This window comes from Squalius cephalus (assembly GCF_949319135.1).
Source record: "Squalius cephalus genome assembly, chromosome: 20".
Lineage (NCBI taxonomy): Eukaryota > Metazoa > Chordata > Actinopteri > Cypriniformes > Leuciscidae > Squalius > Squalius cephalus.
The window spans coordinates 31424409-31441412 of NC_137141.1; the positions used below are offsets into that span (position 1 = coordinate 31424409).

At 37.2% G+C, this 17004-nt stretch overlaps 1 protein-coding gene across 2 annotated transcripts in view; it reads left to right on the forward strand.

Moving 5' to 3' along the window:
- alk (ALK receptor tyrosine kinase) overlaps positions 1–17004 on the forward strand; it is a 399864-nt gene that overhangs the window by 150879 nt on the left and 231981 nt on the right. For both annotated transcript variants that reach the window (XM_079853870.1, XM_079853871.1), the window contains exon 2: positions 296–409. In XM_079853870.1, coding sequence (XP_079709996.1) covers positions 296–409 — 114 coding nt within the window. The remainder of the gene's footprint in view (positions 1–295; positions 410–17004) is intronic.

The window sequence follows — 17004 nt, forward strand, 5'->3', positions numbered from 1 at the left end:
TCAATGACGTCAAGGCTGTAATGTGATTGGTTATCAAGGCACACGTGATCCAAGTTAGCCTTTATGCTTTCTCCAATGGTAGAGCCACATTCCCTTGTATGTCCCAATAATAAGACCATTTCTGCTTGAAAGGTACAGGCACGTGAGTTTAATCAAGGTTGGAGCTAAAACTGGTCTAAGATATTCCAAAGTTGAGAGAAAGCCTGTATCACAGAGAGCTTAAGTTGTTCAGTCATATTCTGACTTCAGTATATTTGCAAAGGCCCTTGACAGAAAATTCTACTTTTGTTTGCAGAACGGGCCTTATCCACAAACTCAGGAAATCCGACCGCCGCCCCCAAATACTGGAACTTTTCTTGGATAGTGGAGGAAGAGCTAACTTTCCCTGAGGATCCTGTATCAACTTCAGGTAAGTCGCCTGGCATCAGTATCATACAGCTTCCTGAACTCTGCGGTCAGAAACAAAGGCAGCCCCTTCTAGGATGTGATGCATGCAGGCAGTTGGCTGTCAGTGTGCATAAAAGTCTGTTTCTCATTCCCAACACGCTCTCATAGCTTTTGACTGCCAGGTCTTGAACTCGCAGTAAACGTCACGCTGTAAGGATTACAAATGATGTAACAAGCCACAACTAAAAGGATGTTTTAAAGATATAGCTCAGAAATTCTGTCAGGCTCAAGTATTCAGAATCTACCGTTAAGAGACAATCAATGCTTTTATATCTTGGTTAAGTGCATCGCTGTTGAGAATGTTCCAAAGTGCCATTAACAATAAATGATTTCCTTGAGCTGCAGTATATGATCATATTTAAAGTTGTGTAGATGACAGTCATGAAGGAAAGAAGTATAGTGGTTGAATAAATTATACATAATTTAATATTATTAAGAACATTATAGGTGTGTAAAATAAACAAAGAACAAAGTTTAAATCCAAACCCCATTCCACAGAATAAAATATTGTGTCAGGTAAATTACAATATTAACAACTGACCATATATACTTTAAGCCTAGAATACACAACACTAAAAACTACAGTATATGAATGCACAGGGATTCAGGGATTCTAACTATAATTGTTACTATAACCAACATATTTTTTTTAGTGCCATGTCGCGTTGATCAATAGAACTGGAGGTTCTGTCCAAATAAACTTCCCTTGTCCACTTGACGAAGTTGAACACACTTCAAAATGGCTGTGGGGATTTCCCCGAGGGGTAGTGCTTAGGGAACTTTGTGAGTGTATGTCTAAAGTGGAGTTAAACGCAGCCTAACAAGACAGCAATGGAAATGCACAGGATATTAAAACAGGCACAATAAGACAAACAAATATCAATATTAAAAAGTCCATTAATATTGAACACAGAGGAATCATGACAACTGTCAACCTTCCACCAAGAAGATACCCAGTTCGAGTCCCGGCTCAGTTGGCCTTTGCGTGCGCATGTTCGCCCCATGTTGGTGTGTTTTTTCTTCTGGGTACTCTGGTTCATGTTAGCTAATGTTAACAAATAAGTTCTTATTGTAAAGTGTTACCAAATAATTATAATAAATAATCACTGCCAAAAGCCAAACTGTTTTGTCTTTAAAATATGTAGTGACCTTTATTTCGCAGCCTAAAACCCAGGATTAGCACAAACTTAAATGAAACCTAGATGACTTTATGATATAGGGCCCAAGGTCAGGAGAATTTTTAGATTCTTAATACATGTATGTCTGTGAGAGACTGGCTATTCATCCAGGATGTTTCCCCCTCTTCGTCCTGAAATGCTTCACCATTCCTACAGTACAACAGTGGACAAGCTGTTTGAATGATTGTTGGACTTTAATTTTGGGCTGATGTCATCCAGCCCTTCTATTTTTTTCAACCTCAACTCCTATTAATCAATGTGACTCCTTTCCTGTGCAGTAGATAATGCCGACTTTTTATGATCAAGCCCTGCCATATATTTGTTCTCATTAAATGTACTCTTTCTCTCTGAAATATGTTAGCTTATAGAAGCAACATTTCCTAAATATAACATACTAAGTAGAACATTTTTAATATTATTGTAATAAAATATGATAAGCAAGTGCTGGAGAATTGTTAAAAACCTGTTTGCACATTTGTTTCTTAATTCACATGTCACCTTTGAGAGCTTCAATACAACTCTTTGGGGCCTTGTTCAGATCAGCGAGAGGCGGTGAAGAGGCCTTGACCGTTATCCCATATGGCTCAAATATCAACGAAAGTCTCTCAACAACCACAGTTTATGTCAGAGGTCAGAATGTCTGCCATAATTTAGCTGTGCTGTTGCCAAGAGCTGTCACAAACGTCTATTTATGCAACACTTCTTCTCTTCCACCATAGCCCTCAAATCTCATTCCCTCTCGTGTCCAATTCAGGGTGATTGACGTGTGGAGATTGAGGCTGGAGTGGCTGTAGCTTGAGCCCTTACGCCTGGGTAATTAGTGTCCCTCCACTGGCCGTGCTTTCCTTGATTGATGTTTGGCGCCGGGAAGCTGACAACGTCCGCCATCCATCGACATGATTTAGACGATGGGGTGGTCTAGATTTTTAGGGTCTGAGTAAAACAGTAGTTCTTCTTTGTCATCACATTCACGCATTCAAAATGCATGTTTTAGTAACATCACACTTCACTGTCCAATATTTACAAAAAGAAAGCCTCCCGAGGGTACACATGTCTTGAATGTTGGTTTATGGAGCCTGACATTGCCAGCTTTGATCTAATCTGTGAAGCAAAGCAGCCGCTCGGTCTTGAGTTCACAAATGAACAGTGGTGCTCTGATGTCACAACGATGTCACCGCTTCCAGTCTCCCCGCTGCTCAAAAAAAATCACCTCAATCTTCATGCTGAAATCATTTTGATTTGACCCAGATAGCTGAACACAACATGGCTCTAACTGTAATGGGGTGTGCAAAGCTCCAATCTCCTCCTGGCTGCAGAAATTTGCAAATTAATTCAAATAGGGCCGGTGGGAGACTCAGACACATCGTCTCAGCTGAGCTCTATATTTTCAAGCAGGCAGACTTTGATGAAGGTGAATGACCCGCACCACTACTGGCGAACTGATAGATTGCAATGTTTCCACAGCATCTGTTGCATGCTGGTGTTTATTGCACCCATTAAAAGTGAGTCAGAGAGGGGCTTGGCTGAACACTGCCATCACCCAGAACTCCCAGCACTCCAAAATTGAGATTGATCCCCCACTCCACTGCCATGACACCAGGACTAATACTCTCTCTTGTTTTGCCGTGGTTCTCTGCCAAAACAAGCCCCTGGCACAGCTGTCATGTATGTGTGCCAGGAGACTGGCGGCTTTTGTCTGGCGGGGAGAAGGCTGTGAATAAGATAAAACAAAAGGGCATTTTATAACACCTGAGGTCAGTAGTTACATTCTGGAATAACCAGGTGTTTCATGGGTTGGCTGGCATGTTTGTTGTTTTGCATTTGGTTGAGACTGACATTTATGCATTTGGCAGACGCTTTTATCCAAAGCGACTTAGATTGCATTTCAAGGTACACATTTTACATTCTTATCAGTGCTTGCTTTCCCTGGGAATTGAACCCTTGACCTTGGCATTGCAAGCGCCAACGCTCTACTGTTTGAGCTACAGTCATCAAAACATTAATATATAAATACATTCTAAGCCAGTTTGTTTAGCAAAAAATATTCGTACAAAGCTGAATGGTCAGGTCTTTTAGGCAAGATAAACAAGGCTTAGTTTGAACCAGAATTGGATAAAGAACCTATTTTAGAGGATGCCTCACCTCATTCACCTCCAGTGTTTTCTATAGCTGCTTATAAGACTTTTGTCCAATTTTGGACCGTCCCTTACCATAAATCAATTTCAGTGTAACAATATCTGGGTTGTCTTGATAGCACAGCCCTCTTTAGGTTATGCCACAGCATCTCAACTGGATAGAGGTCAGGACTCAGGACAACACACATTATTTTTCTGTCAACCATTCTTTTGTTGATTCGATCATTGTCTTAAGCATCCAAACCTTTCTAAAGCTCGAAGTCATGAACTGCTGTCCTTACATTCTCCTGTAAAATGTCTTGATGGGCTTTTGAATTCATTGTTGCTTCAATGCTTTCAGTGTTCAGGCCCTGAGGCAGTAAAGCAGTGCTAAACAGTGATGCTCCTTCAACCATGCTTTAGATCTGGGAAGAGGTTTTGGTGTTAGCGTTCAGTGTTTCTATTCCTCTAAACAAAGCATTGTGGATTTTTGCCAAAACATGTCAAGTGTCCCCATATGTGGAATATCCAGGTGGTCTTGAACAAATATTAGACTTTTTCATTATTTTTTATTAATTTATTTATTGATTGATTGATTGATTTATTGGCAGCAGCGGTTTCCATGTTTTATGAACACCATTCTTGTTCAAAGTTTTTCAGATAGTACACATACAGTAAACAAACACTTTCACAGTGTGTATAGTTTTCTGGAGGTCTTCAGCTGTTGTAGATGAAGATCACCCCATATTTATGAGTTCTGTATTTTCCAAAGCAACTTATATAATGCAATTAATGTCGAACACGCAAAACATTTGTGCCGAATGAGAGATGTACGTGAGCCCAAGTTAGGGCTTGTGTAACACGTTTCCGACAAGCCGGTTTCAGTTTCGCTAAATTAATTTGCTTAGTTAAACACTTGGTGTTTATAATATATGTTATTTATGTGTATTTTAAATTCCCGTTCTGTTCTGAATAAGTGAGTGGAACTAAAATAAATGTTAATAGTGTTTATATTTTAGTTTATTCACCAATATTTGACATTATATGTGAATGTAATAACAACATTTGAATTATACACAGATGCGACTTATGGTTTTTTTTTTGGGGGGTTTTTTTGACACAGTGTGCCTTATTTTTTTCTAGAAAGCACCTTAACCGGAGCAGAAATTGGTGTATTTGTCCAGGTGTTCTGGGTGGCTGAAAGGACATTGCTTGGTGGTTGCTGAGGTGTTCTGAGTGTTTGCTAGAGGGATAGTTACTATGATATCCTGGTCCCTTGATTTGGCTTATGTCTCTCTATCAGTTTCAGTCTTTGAGATCTTGATCACCCATTTTATAGTTAGTCTGATCACTTAGAAAAGAAATAGCACACCTCTCCTCATAAAGCTGGCTTATAAGGTAGCATTCTTGTCCTTAACACAAATGGTGCAGGGCACGTGCACGTGCACGTGTACTTACAGTATGCATTTACTTCCTGCAATGCCAAAGCATTTTTTTTTGTCACATTAATAATGTTTACACAATTATACAAAGTAATAGCTGGCACATTTGACATCTATCAAAACAAAACGTTTTTATGGTAGTCATATATTCTTATAAAACCAGCAAGTCCGTTTAAACAAATTCTGCCATATAATATAGATGATGTCTTGTATAATGCTGTTTTAAGTAACTCTCTTAACGTTTACAGGCTCATATCCTGTATCTGGATCCAGTGCAGCTGGCACTCATCTGTACATTTTGTTAATAGATCCTCTGGGCCCACAGTCATAATATGCTGGATAGTAAAAATTGATGGTGCAAGACGCGAGTTCTAGGATCCTGTCCACGCCTTTCAGATAGCCTCTCAAATCCCATCATGCCGTCTCCTGCCGCCCATTGAAGTAGCAGACTATACATGCTACATTTAGAAATAGAATTCATCTAAAATGAAATGAGCGTTAGATTGATTTCCGTCAGAGGTCTATGCAAAGAGAAAAAAACAAGAATGGCGGAATTGAAGATTAATATTTTTTGGGCGACGCGGCTGTCTGTGCGCTGTGTTTTATTCTATTTATTCTGTCCGTATTATTCTGCGTCTTCTCCATCTGTCAGCACTGACTCGTGACTCATGCATCCACCTGCCCATTCTCCTCAGGGCATCTGACAGGGTGATAGGAGACATGAGGTGAGCACAGGCCATAAAGCGGTCAAATGGACGCATAAATATGCAGCCATGGTGAAAATTTTATGCTGAAATAATGCTGAAAATAAACCTATTCATCATTCTGCCTAATGGACTTAACTCTGGATAGATGAATATATCAGATCAATGCAGAATAGAATGGAATGCAAATGTTCATTTGGTAGCTAATTTAAGTATTAAAATAATTGGTTTGGAGTCAAAGAAATTCTTTGATATTACCTTATAAAATTGATTACACTGTGGTAATAACAATTGACAAATAACAATTTAAATTTCAGTCTGTCCATGATATGGCTTCAGAAGATTTGTAATATAGCGCAGAATTCTAATGGACATCTTTTATGCTGCAGAAAGCATAAGGATGTCAAATATTTCTTTAAGGCAGTGTTTCCCAATTGGTTCTCATGAGGCAAATGCAGGGGGGTTGTGATTTAATGAAAAGCTAATAATTAATTAAATCATAAAATGTAAAATTAAAATCAATAAATGTGGCTGGAATCAAAATAAAATTTAAATTGTTATTTGGACACATTTTCATTATTTTAAAAGGTTAATATAAATAAAAAAATAATACAAAAATGTATTATTATTATTATTATTATTATTATTATTATTATTATTATCACTGAAGTGATCTCTTTTTTGGGGGATTTTTTTTATCAGTAGCATGAAACATTTTCTAATGAGATTAAATGTTTGTCATATCACAGTTCAAATCGTATTCGCAGTTCATAATTGCAATTTTTTTTAATTTATTTATTTTTGAATCGTGCAGCACTATACTAAAAAATAAATAAAATGAAAATAAAATGAAACCCTTACAAAAAGATAAAATACTTGGTCACATTTAACAATAAAGTCCCATTAGTTAATGTGTTATAATATTTTATTTGTTACCAATATTTTATTTGTTTTCCTGCATATAATTTGAACAATAACCAACATAAAAGAAGGGTAAACATGCAAATGTGTTGTTAAATTATGAAAATTCTTATAATCTCAGGGGGCACTTCAAGAAAATATAGGTTATACTTTACTTTGATAGTCCACTTTAGACATCATACTAACTTATAAGTAACTTTGCAACTACATATCAAATAACTCTCATATTAGAGTACTAGTAGACTTTTAGGTTAGGGTTCGGGTTAGTAGAATAAGATTACGCCTCAAGTCAAGTCACCTTTATTTATATAGAGCTTTTTTACAATACAGATTGTATCAAAGCAGCTTCACAGTGATGACATGAAAATAATACCAACAAGTTTGTTTCTAGAGGAAAATTGCGTCATCGTCCACCTTAAGAAAGGCAGATCAATAATATTGTTGAATATTAAATGTCCCCAACTAAGCAAGCCAAAAGCCAAGGCAACAGTGGCAAGGAACCAAAACTCCTTCAGGTGACAGAATGGAGAGAAAACCTTGGGAGAAACCAGGCTCAGTCGGGGCCAGTTCTCCTCTGGCCAACGAGCAAACAGTGTATGATTATGATCCAGGCAGCATTACAGGTCAGAAGTCAGATTGGATCAGAACATTCAGAATTTTATCCAGTTTCATCTGGTTGGATGTCGGAGTCGTCATATCGGTATGGAGACGAGTTTGTTGAGGATCAGTGCCGATGGCTATCGTGTCGATGAGGTTTTCACAGGGCTGATGAGGCTGGCACTTCAGGGATGCGTCATGGATGGGTCCAGACGCAGGTCCACCATCAGATCTGGATACGGCCCGGATCCGGCTGACTTCAGTAAACCTCGGAATACACAGAAGACTAACATTAGCGTAGATGCCATTCTTCTTATGATGTAACGAGTACATCAGGGGAGTACATTATGGGAAGTGTCCCCAGTTCCAGCTGACCTAATCTATGCAGCCTAATAATCATTTAACTGATTTTGAATAATAGAAATGTATAATGTTCTATATCAGGGATGGGCAACTTCGGTCCTGGAGGGCCACTGTCCTACAGAGTTTAGCTCCAACCCTGAAAAAATCACCTGCCTGTAATTTTCTAGTAATCCTGAGGACCTTGATTAGCTTGTTCAGGTGTGTTTGATTAGGGTTGGAGCTAAACTCTGTAGGACAGTGGCCCTCCAGGACCGAAGTTGCCCATCCCTGTTCTATATGAATGCCAGGTAAAAGAGATGTGTTTTTAGTCTAGATTTAAACTGACAGAGTGTGTCTGCTTCCCAGACAATATTAGGAAGACTGTTCCAGAGTTTAAGTGCTAAATAGGAGAAGGATCTACCGCCAGCAGTTGATTTTGATATTCTAGGTATTATCAACTGGCCAGAATTTTGAGATCGCGTTCCGAGTTTGCTCAAGTACTGGGGAGTAAGTAATCAGCGATATTTTTAAATTTATACGATGTTTAATAGGGAGCCAATGCAGTGTTGACAGAACGGGGCTAATATGGGCTAATACACGTGTTAGCAAAGTAGTCCACTAATACTAATGAGAATTAGATGACATGCAATTGCAAAGAATAGTTAGTAGATTTTCTAAAGTGGACTATTGAAATACAGTGCTAACATACAGTATATTTTATGTCAGAGGCATACGTTTAGGACACCTGCTTTAAGGTAACATGCTCACTTGTTACAGTAAAGAATGGGATAGAAATAGATTCAAATATTACAGAATAGCATGTACAGTTCAGCGATCCAGTTTTTGTTGACTCTAAGGCTTAGCTGTGAGTGGTCATTTGTATTCCAACGGCCACCTGGCAGTGTTTTAGCTAACCTCCATGTGGTACCTAGCTCTCAGTCGCAGTTCGTGTGACAAAGGAGGCCGAGGTCACAGTGACATTACAGCCTCATAAACTGAATGCACGCTCTCTTTATAGGTCTTCCCACCACCAAAAGCCACCAATCAAGCGGTGCATCTAACTGCAACACCTAAAATGAATCAGCCACTTATTTTATCCCCTGCTGAAGCGATTTAGCTTGCCAGTTATAGTTGTATTGTGCATTTTTCCTTTCCAATGTCATCAGCAAGCAAATTCCTTTCTGTGCGTTTTTCTCTATGCATGCAAATGTGTTCAATCATTTTTCAACGAGACAGCAATCACAACTGTGTTAGACAGAGGATCGTGACATAAACCTCAAGCTAATCATTCGCTGTAACAACAATGAACTAATGATGACAAAAATTCTAAAGATTTTATCTGTAAATTTAACAAACCTGACCCGTCTGCAGCTTATTTAATTGTGGACTTTTTATTTAAGGCATAAGTTAAAGTTCACATAATCTGTCCAAGACCTGCTCACTTGGACAGGAATAAACTGTCTTACCAACATGACAAGCCACAGTTTGTTTTGTTTTTATGTGCTATTTTAATTTTAATTTTATGTGCTATTCAGTTTAACTAAAACTGTATAATACCACAATAAAAAAAAATAAGCGTGGAAAAGCAATCTCAATGAAAAGCTGTCCAGAACACACTCAAAAATACTTGAAATGTTTGAAAAAAGACTTTGAGTTCAGAATTTGACTGACCGAATATAAAATAAAAATAATGCATAATGTAGAGTCATCTGTCCATCGGCTGACATGGCTAAATAAATCATTCTAATATGCTGATTTGGTGTTCAAGAAACATTTTGTTTATTATTATCAATGTTGGATATAGTTTTGCTGCTTAATATTTTTTGTGGAAACTGTGATACAGTTTTTTTCATGATTCTTTGATAAAGTTTGAAAGAAAAGCCTTTATTTGAAATGGAAATGTCATGTAACATTATAAATGTAATTTGCTTAATTGAATGCATCCTTGCTGAATAGAAGCTTTAATAAATTAATTAGTAAAAATAAAAATAATTTACTGACTCCAAACTTTAGAACTGTGGTGTATATTGATTATATTTTTGCACTACATATGAAATCAGTTGGTAAATTTGACAGTTTTCACCAGTAATTACATAGCATATATCAGTCATTACAGAAAAAAATGGACCCCATGAATTCCATGATTAACCCTTAAATGCATGAATGTTTGGCCAATAATCATTGCTTCATTAGTAACCCGGATCTATATCTACCACGGATGGATCTCCAAATGCTGCAATTGTATAAAACTCTCCTTATATTTTAATAACAATTACAAAAGAATAAAATAATCGTTGAATAATCTTCAAAGGGATAAATTTGAGCAGATGTTTTTTTACCATCATCACTGTCATCATCAGAGCTCATTTCCCCAGTACGTTCATTATCTGGCTCATGCAGTTGATTTTTTCAAAGTCTTCAAAATCAATATTTTGAGCGCTGACAGCCTCTTCACAAGATCCACCATCACGTGACAGTGACACTAATATTTGATTGCGTACACTACTTGCTGTAAATCGCTGAGCCTTTTCAAGTTTGCTGATGTATTATTTAGTTTTATATCTGTGGTAATTGAAAGAAACGTCACTTCATTGTTGTGTATCAGCCACCATAAAGTATAAAGGTGAACTGCACTTGAGTCATCAGATATTCAGTTATTGTTGCGCAGAAAATGTATACTTACACTGTTGCATACCTCAGGTCGCCAGTGATCCTAGACTTTTTACAAAAAAATCTAATAAAATAGTAAAAATTTGAAAACAGTCTTTCTTTAATCATTTTATTAAATTTGTCTTGTCATATAGTTCATAATGAATAGATTGAGGAATACTAATGATGTCTAACTTTGAAAAAATGAATGAGGATGAGGGTTGTGAATGACATCCCGGGTTGATTAAAAACCCGAGATATGTGTTTAAGGGTTAAGCTAGCCAATCAGTTTGGAACTGGTGATTTCAGACATTGTCATTGTCAAGCCATCTGTGCAATATGGATCAAATGTTCGAGAATGTGTGCAGTCCATTGGTGTGCCATCTGAGACCACTGCAGGGAGTGATTTCTGGATCAGTGTGGAGGCAGAGACGCTGGTCAGCAGATGCAGAGGATGCTCTCTTGGCACACATATTCCCACTCAAGAAGCATGGTCATCCCACCATCCAAGTCCTTTATGATCTTGTGCCCCAATTGAGTGGGATATAAAAAGCTAGGGGAATAATTGACCATTCTGAATGAACGAATTTATGGGCTGTAAACGCTCATGGCTGAAAGCATTTAAAGGCGAACCCGCCTGACTATCTGTTGTGTGGAGACCAGAGAGAGAAAGAGAGAGAGAGAAAGAGAGAGAGAGCTCAGCTGTGGCAAAAGTTCTTGAGTAATTACAAACTATGCCATTTGCAGTTTTTATGGTGCATTTGTCTAAATGTCCTTCTCAGGAACTTGAGAGGCCATGAGAGAAATGAAAATATGCATGTGTGGCATAAAGTTGGGCAATTACATTAAACAAGCTTTCTAAGCAATGCTAAGATTTTTACTTATTTATTTATTCTGTTGCAATTACGGAAATTGTATTCAAAACCCATACCGCTTAAAGGAACACGCCGACTTTTTGGGACTTTAGCTTATTCACCGTATCCCCCAGAGTTAGATAAGTCCATACATACCTTTTTCATCTCCGTGCGTGCCGTAACTTTGTCTGACGCACCCACCGCTAGCCTAGCTTAGCACAAAGACTGGAGGTAAACAGCTCCAGCTAGCATACTGCTCCCAATAAGTGACAAAATAATGCCAACATTTTCCTATTTACATGTTGTGATTTGTATAGTCACAGCGTGTACAAATAACAAAGTCACATGAGTCACTTATTGGGAGCAGTATGCTAGCTGGAGCTGTTTACCTCCAGTCTTTGTGCTAAGCTAGGCTAGCGGTGGGTGCGTCAGACAGAGTTACGGCACGCACGGAGATGAAAAGGGTATGTATGGACTTATCTAACTCTGGGGGATACTGTGAATAAGCTAAAGTCCCAAAAAGCCGGCGTGTCCCTTTAACAAATAATCCAGTTATATATGAACACTCCAAGGCATATTAAACAATACGTCTCAAAATCTTCTGAAATAAGTGGTTTTAGATTCAGTCATTTAAAACTAAAGGACCCTTTTGTCCCCTGAAAAGGTCTTTTAATCATTTACACAGTACATTGAATCATGTCAGAGCTAAAATGCTCTGCATAATAGTCTCTCTGTCTCTAATAAGCGCCACTATATATAACAAATGGGTGACATTGTCAGGGTAAGGATTTTTAACAGAATGCTTTGAGTAGAGATCTACTGAACTAAAACAGCCTTTTCTGAAGCTTCATAAAAGGTTTATACCACAAAAAAAAAAAAAAAAAAAAATGGCTTACCTATGTGATGATGGAAATATTTGCAAAAGCTTTCTGACAAGCGAGTAAATTATTTTTTTTATTATAATCTGACAGTGTGTATAACATAAGTTATGCATGTAGAGCAATTTCAGTTTGTGAAATGCTGTCATCTTGTGTTTTCCACTAGTTCCACTGGTTTGTGATGTTTTTTGATGTGAATAGGTGGAAGGAAACAAAGCTCAAGGAAACCTTTACTTGAAACCAGAGATGTTCAGAGTTTAATTGCAGCCATTTCCAGGGTCATTGTGACTGATCGACTCTAAGTGTTTGCTTCAACGAGTGTCAAAGGGGATATGATCACACATTCAGGGAATTAAGACATTAGATAAGTGAGGGGTCTAAATGAGGATAAATGGCCAATAAAATCTGTGTCCTTGGCCATCTGGTAAGTCATCAATTCTCCCTTAGATAGCCACTATGGTGGGTGCAGGAGGCGTGTGACACATCCAGAACTTGTCGCAGGCTTTGTTGAATCATTTCTCTCAGCCTCATTTGGAACAAGCAGGGTGGAGAAACACCATTTAAGAGTGTGGTTTCGGAGACCAAGGACACAAGAGATCTGCAGTATATTTAGGATACCCTTTTTTTTTTTTAAAAAAACGTTGCATGTATCCTGCATGTAAAAAAAAAAAATGCCAGGAATTTATTATTTTACAATAAATTAATGTAGCCAGAAATTAATGAATGCATGCTGGGTCATTTTCTTACGAATTACTGTTAATCAACAGCAAAATGATGCTGACATCACAGTAATTTACATGTCCTGTTTTACTGTAAATTGGCATTATAAAGTTGTCTTTAATCATGCCACTGTAAGAAATTGTATTGTTTATTACTGTAATTGTTTTTAAGTCACCATAATGGTGATTAGTGTTACATTTGCTTCGGATCTTGGACCTTGTTAGTTACCTGAAATGTGTGATTGTGTTTTCTGTACGGTGTTAGTAGCTTAGCAACATGCTACATTAAATTCTATAAGAATCATTTAAGAGTTGAATCTCCAAATTGGAGTGTTCCAGATCAATCATCCATATCGGTTAGAGTGCTGCCAACCCAGCAGATTTTTCATGACTGTTGTCTACCCTCTTGCTGACCCTTATGAAACAAGTTGTTTTTGCTGATGTGCTCATAAAACCTGATGTAAACACCATCTTCACATGTAAAATGAACTGACAAGAGCACTTTGTTGTTTTCACATACAAGCTGTGGGTTTGATGTCAGGTCCAATATACAGCCTGCACTTCCTTTAATAACAGCTAATGCGAAGTCTGCACTGCATTCATAAAACAGATTCACAGAACAATCCACTCTGAAATGTTCTGCACAAAGGGATCACTTCTTCATTATTTTGGTATAGGCTAGACCTAGAGTTGTAATGGAATACATTTATAACTGTCAAAGTATAAAATGTAAAAATATTTCAAAGTCTTTTCTGTATTGAAATGTTGCCTATGTCTAATTTTGTGCATTTAAAATGAGTAAAACTGTACGTAGTGTTACAACTATACTTGTAGATGGAGACAGTTGTAACAAAAGCACTCACTGTCTTTTACTGTCAAAACATGTCAAAACTGTCAAAACAAAATAAATGTCAAAACCCCACATATATAATATGTGGGGTTTTGACATTTATTTTGTTAGTAGACAGATAACTGTCCATGAGAAAAAGCTCAAGCATTAGAGAATGGGGTAACACTTTAGAATACTGTTCCTTCATTAATGAATAACTACACAGGGAAAAATGAGTAATGCATTAGTAACACTCTAGTAACTACTATTAACTAACAGGAAACTCTGATTAACGAATGAGTAAGTAATAGCTCTCAGTCGGATGTGGTAGTTCACTATTAGCTAATCAGTAACTACTATTTTTCATACCTCACTGAAGACTATAAGAACTACTATATACAGGTTAATAAATAATAGTTATAATGCACAATGTTTAATATAAGGTAATGGTAGCCCATTAGTAATGAATCAAGTGTTACTACATCATTCTAAAGGAACTACTGATAATTTGGATCAGTATTCTAAAGTGAAGAACATGATAACAACCTAATATTGACTGAAGTCACTGTAAACTTTTAAGGCTTTTGTAAGGTTTTGGATAGTAATGACTCAAGTGTTACTACATCTTTCTAAAGGAACTACTAATTATTTGGATCAGTATTCGAAAGTGAAGATCATGAGAACACACTAGTAATGACTAAAGTGTTACCAAATCCATTGGAAGGAATTACTATTCAAAATCTTACAAAAATCTCAAAAGTTTACAATGACTTCAGTCAATATTAGGTAGTTATCATGTTGTTCACTTTAGAATACTGATCCAAATAATTAGTAGTTCCTTTAGACTGATGTAGTAATACTTGAGTCATTACTAGTGGGTTACCATTACCTTTTATTATAAATTATGCATTATTCATGTTAATTATGAACCTGTAGATAGTAGTTCTCTGGGAGGTATGAAAAAAATAGTAGTTACTGATTAGCTAATAATGAACTACTACATTCATCTGAGCACTATTACTTACTAATTTGTTAATCAGAGTTTCTTGTTAGTTAATAGTAGTTACTAGAATGTTAATAATATGTTACTCGTTTGTTCCTGTGTAATTATTCATTAATGAAGGAACAGTATTCTAAAGTGTTACCGAGAATGGTGCTAGCAATGGGTCATGAGTTTGATTCCCAGGGTAAAATTGAGTACAATGTAAAAAAAATAAAAAATAATCTTTGCTTTACTGTACAAATAATGACCAGAATAAAGGTTTACATTTATGCGTTTTACAGACACTTATCCAGAGCAATGCACATTTTTGCACAATCAAGGCACATGTTGTAAGTTCCTGTCAAGTTTGTCCTACTTCAGAATAATGTGCAGTGCTCTACACAGATTCTATCAGGTTTTCTGACATTTCAAGCATGCATAGTTTCAATAGATTGTCTTGTAGGAGTTTTTATAGTTACAGTATGTTTTCACAGTACATCAAACTCTTTTGTCTCAAAAAATAAGGAATTAATTTCTCAAATGACAGTTTTAAGGCTTATTCTGTGTGTAGTATGTGTCTAAATTGCTGACATTTTATTCTTAGAGTGTATCAGTAAAGGTTAATATCACACTCTCTCAATGAAACTGGTGACCTGCAACCAATTGAATGTGAGAGCTCAGAGCAACATGTCCCATCAGAAAAAAAAAAAAATATATATATATATATATATAATTTTTTATATCTTTCTGAAATCAATTTATTTTAAACTTCTTATTCTTCAACCTTGAAAAAGAGCCATCACTGCATTTCACTTCTCATTGAGACCTAAGTTTCCCTCTGGCATTTAACCACCATTAATGGTTTGAACAAATGATTCACCATCATCGCAGTTGTGGTTGATAATCTCTTAGTGGAAAAAAAGCTCAGGAATGTTCTCTAAAATCTGTCAGTTTCACCAGTGTTAAGTCATGAAATATTAAGCTCTAATGCTGCATATTTTTAAAACCTGATATTGTTAGACAGAGAGGATGAACGGTGAACTGAAATGTTTTGACAGATAACCTAACGCCCGTTTCACACATACTCCGTGTGCGTATGCGGTGCAGGAGCAGCACGCGCTATAGTGCTTTCACATATGGGGCCCTATTTTAACGATCTGAAACGCAAGTATCAAGCGCGAAACGCAAGTAACTTTGTGGGCGGATCTTGGGCGCTGTTGCTATTATACCGGTGGGATAAATGACTCTTGCGCCCGGCGCAAATCTAAAATGGGTTGGTCTGAAGTATCTTCATTATTCATTGGTGTGGTTTGGGCGTAACGTGAAATAAACCAATCAGAGCGACATCTCACATTCCCTTTAAGAGCAGGCGCGCTTGTTCCATGGCGGATTACTATTATAACGGCGGATTTGCCAGGCGCACGCCAGGAGCGGTTCACAGCCAAGGAGACCGACGTTCTCATCAGGGACGTAAAACACAGAGAAGTGACATTGGGGATGGAGAAACACACCCAAATTAGCTTAGCTTTATAAACAGGCATATGAAAATTTGGGTAAATGTGTAAGCTAGATTTATGCCTATTTTTTCACATCTTCATGGACACAACAATGATTTCCCTCGTGTGTTAATATTTTTCCTTGTAATAATGTATGGTTTTCTAAAAATGAGAACTGCTGCGTCTGTGTGTAGATGAGATAAGCAAAGTGCATGCGCGCTGTGCACACGCTACATTATGGCCAAGCATGCGCCCTTAAAATAGCATTTGAATAACATGCGCAGCGCGCCACTGACTTTAGACTAGGTTTTCCCTGGTCAGTGGCGGAATTGTTTTCTAAACCTGCAAAATAGCACCAGGGAAAAAATGATATCTGTTGTGCCACTAACCTCCCTCATTACTGACAGTGCTTACAGTAAGTACTTATGTGTGTTATGCTGTCCATGAGACAGATTCTTGTGTGCCAGCAGCAGCTCTCATAAACTGCCGGTTCTCTATTCTGTTGCGGCTCGAGAGAGACCTGTATATGTGCTCTCTCACGCGTGGTTTCACTTTCAAATTCTGTTTTGATCTTAAAACATAAGCTTTGATTTTGTTTTATTTTTTTGCCAGTTTGGTATCTATCATTATCGAAATATGGCATATTAACATTTTAATGTGATCAGTACCAAATTAGGGTTCTTCGGCTTGTAACAATAGCAGAACCCATTTTGGTGCTAAATAGAACCCTTTTTATAAGGTTCCATAAAGAACCATACTTTGAAAGTGCTATATAGAACCTGAAAGGTGTTATAAATAACCTTTTCAACAATATTTATTTTCATTAATATCAGTATATTAGTATCTTCATAT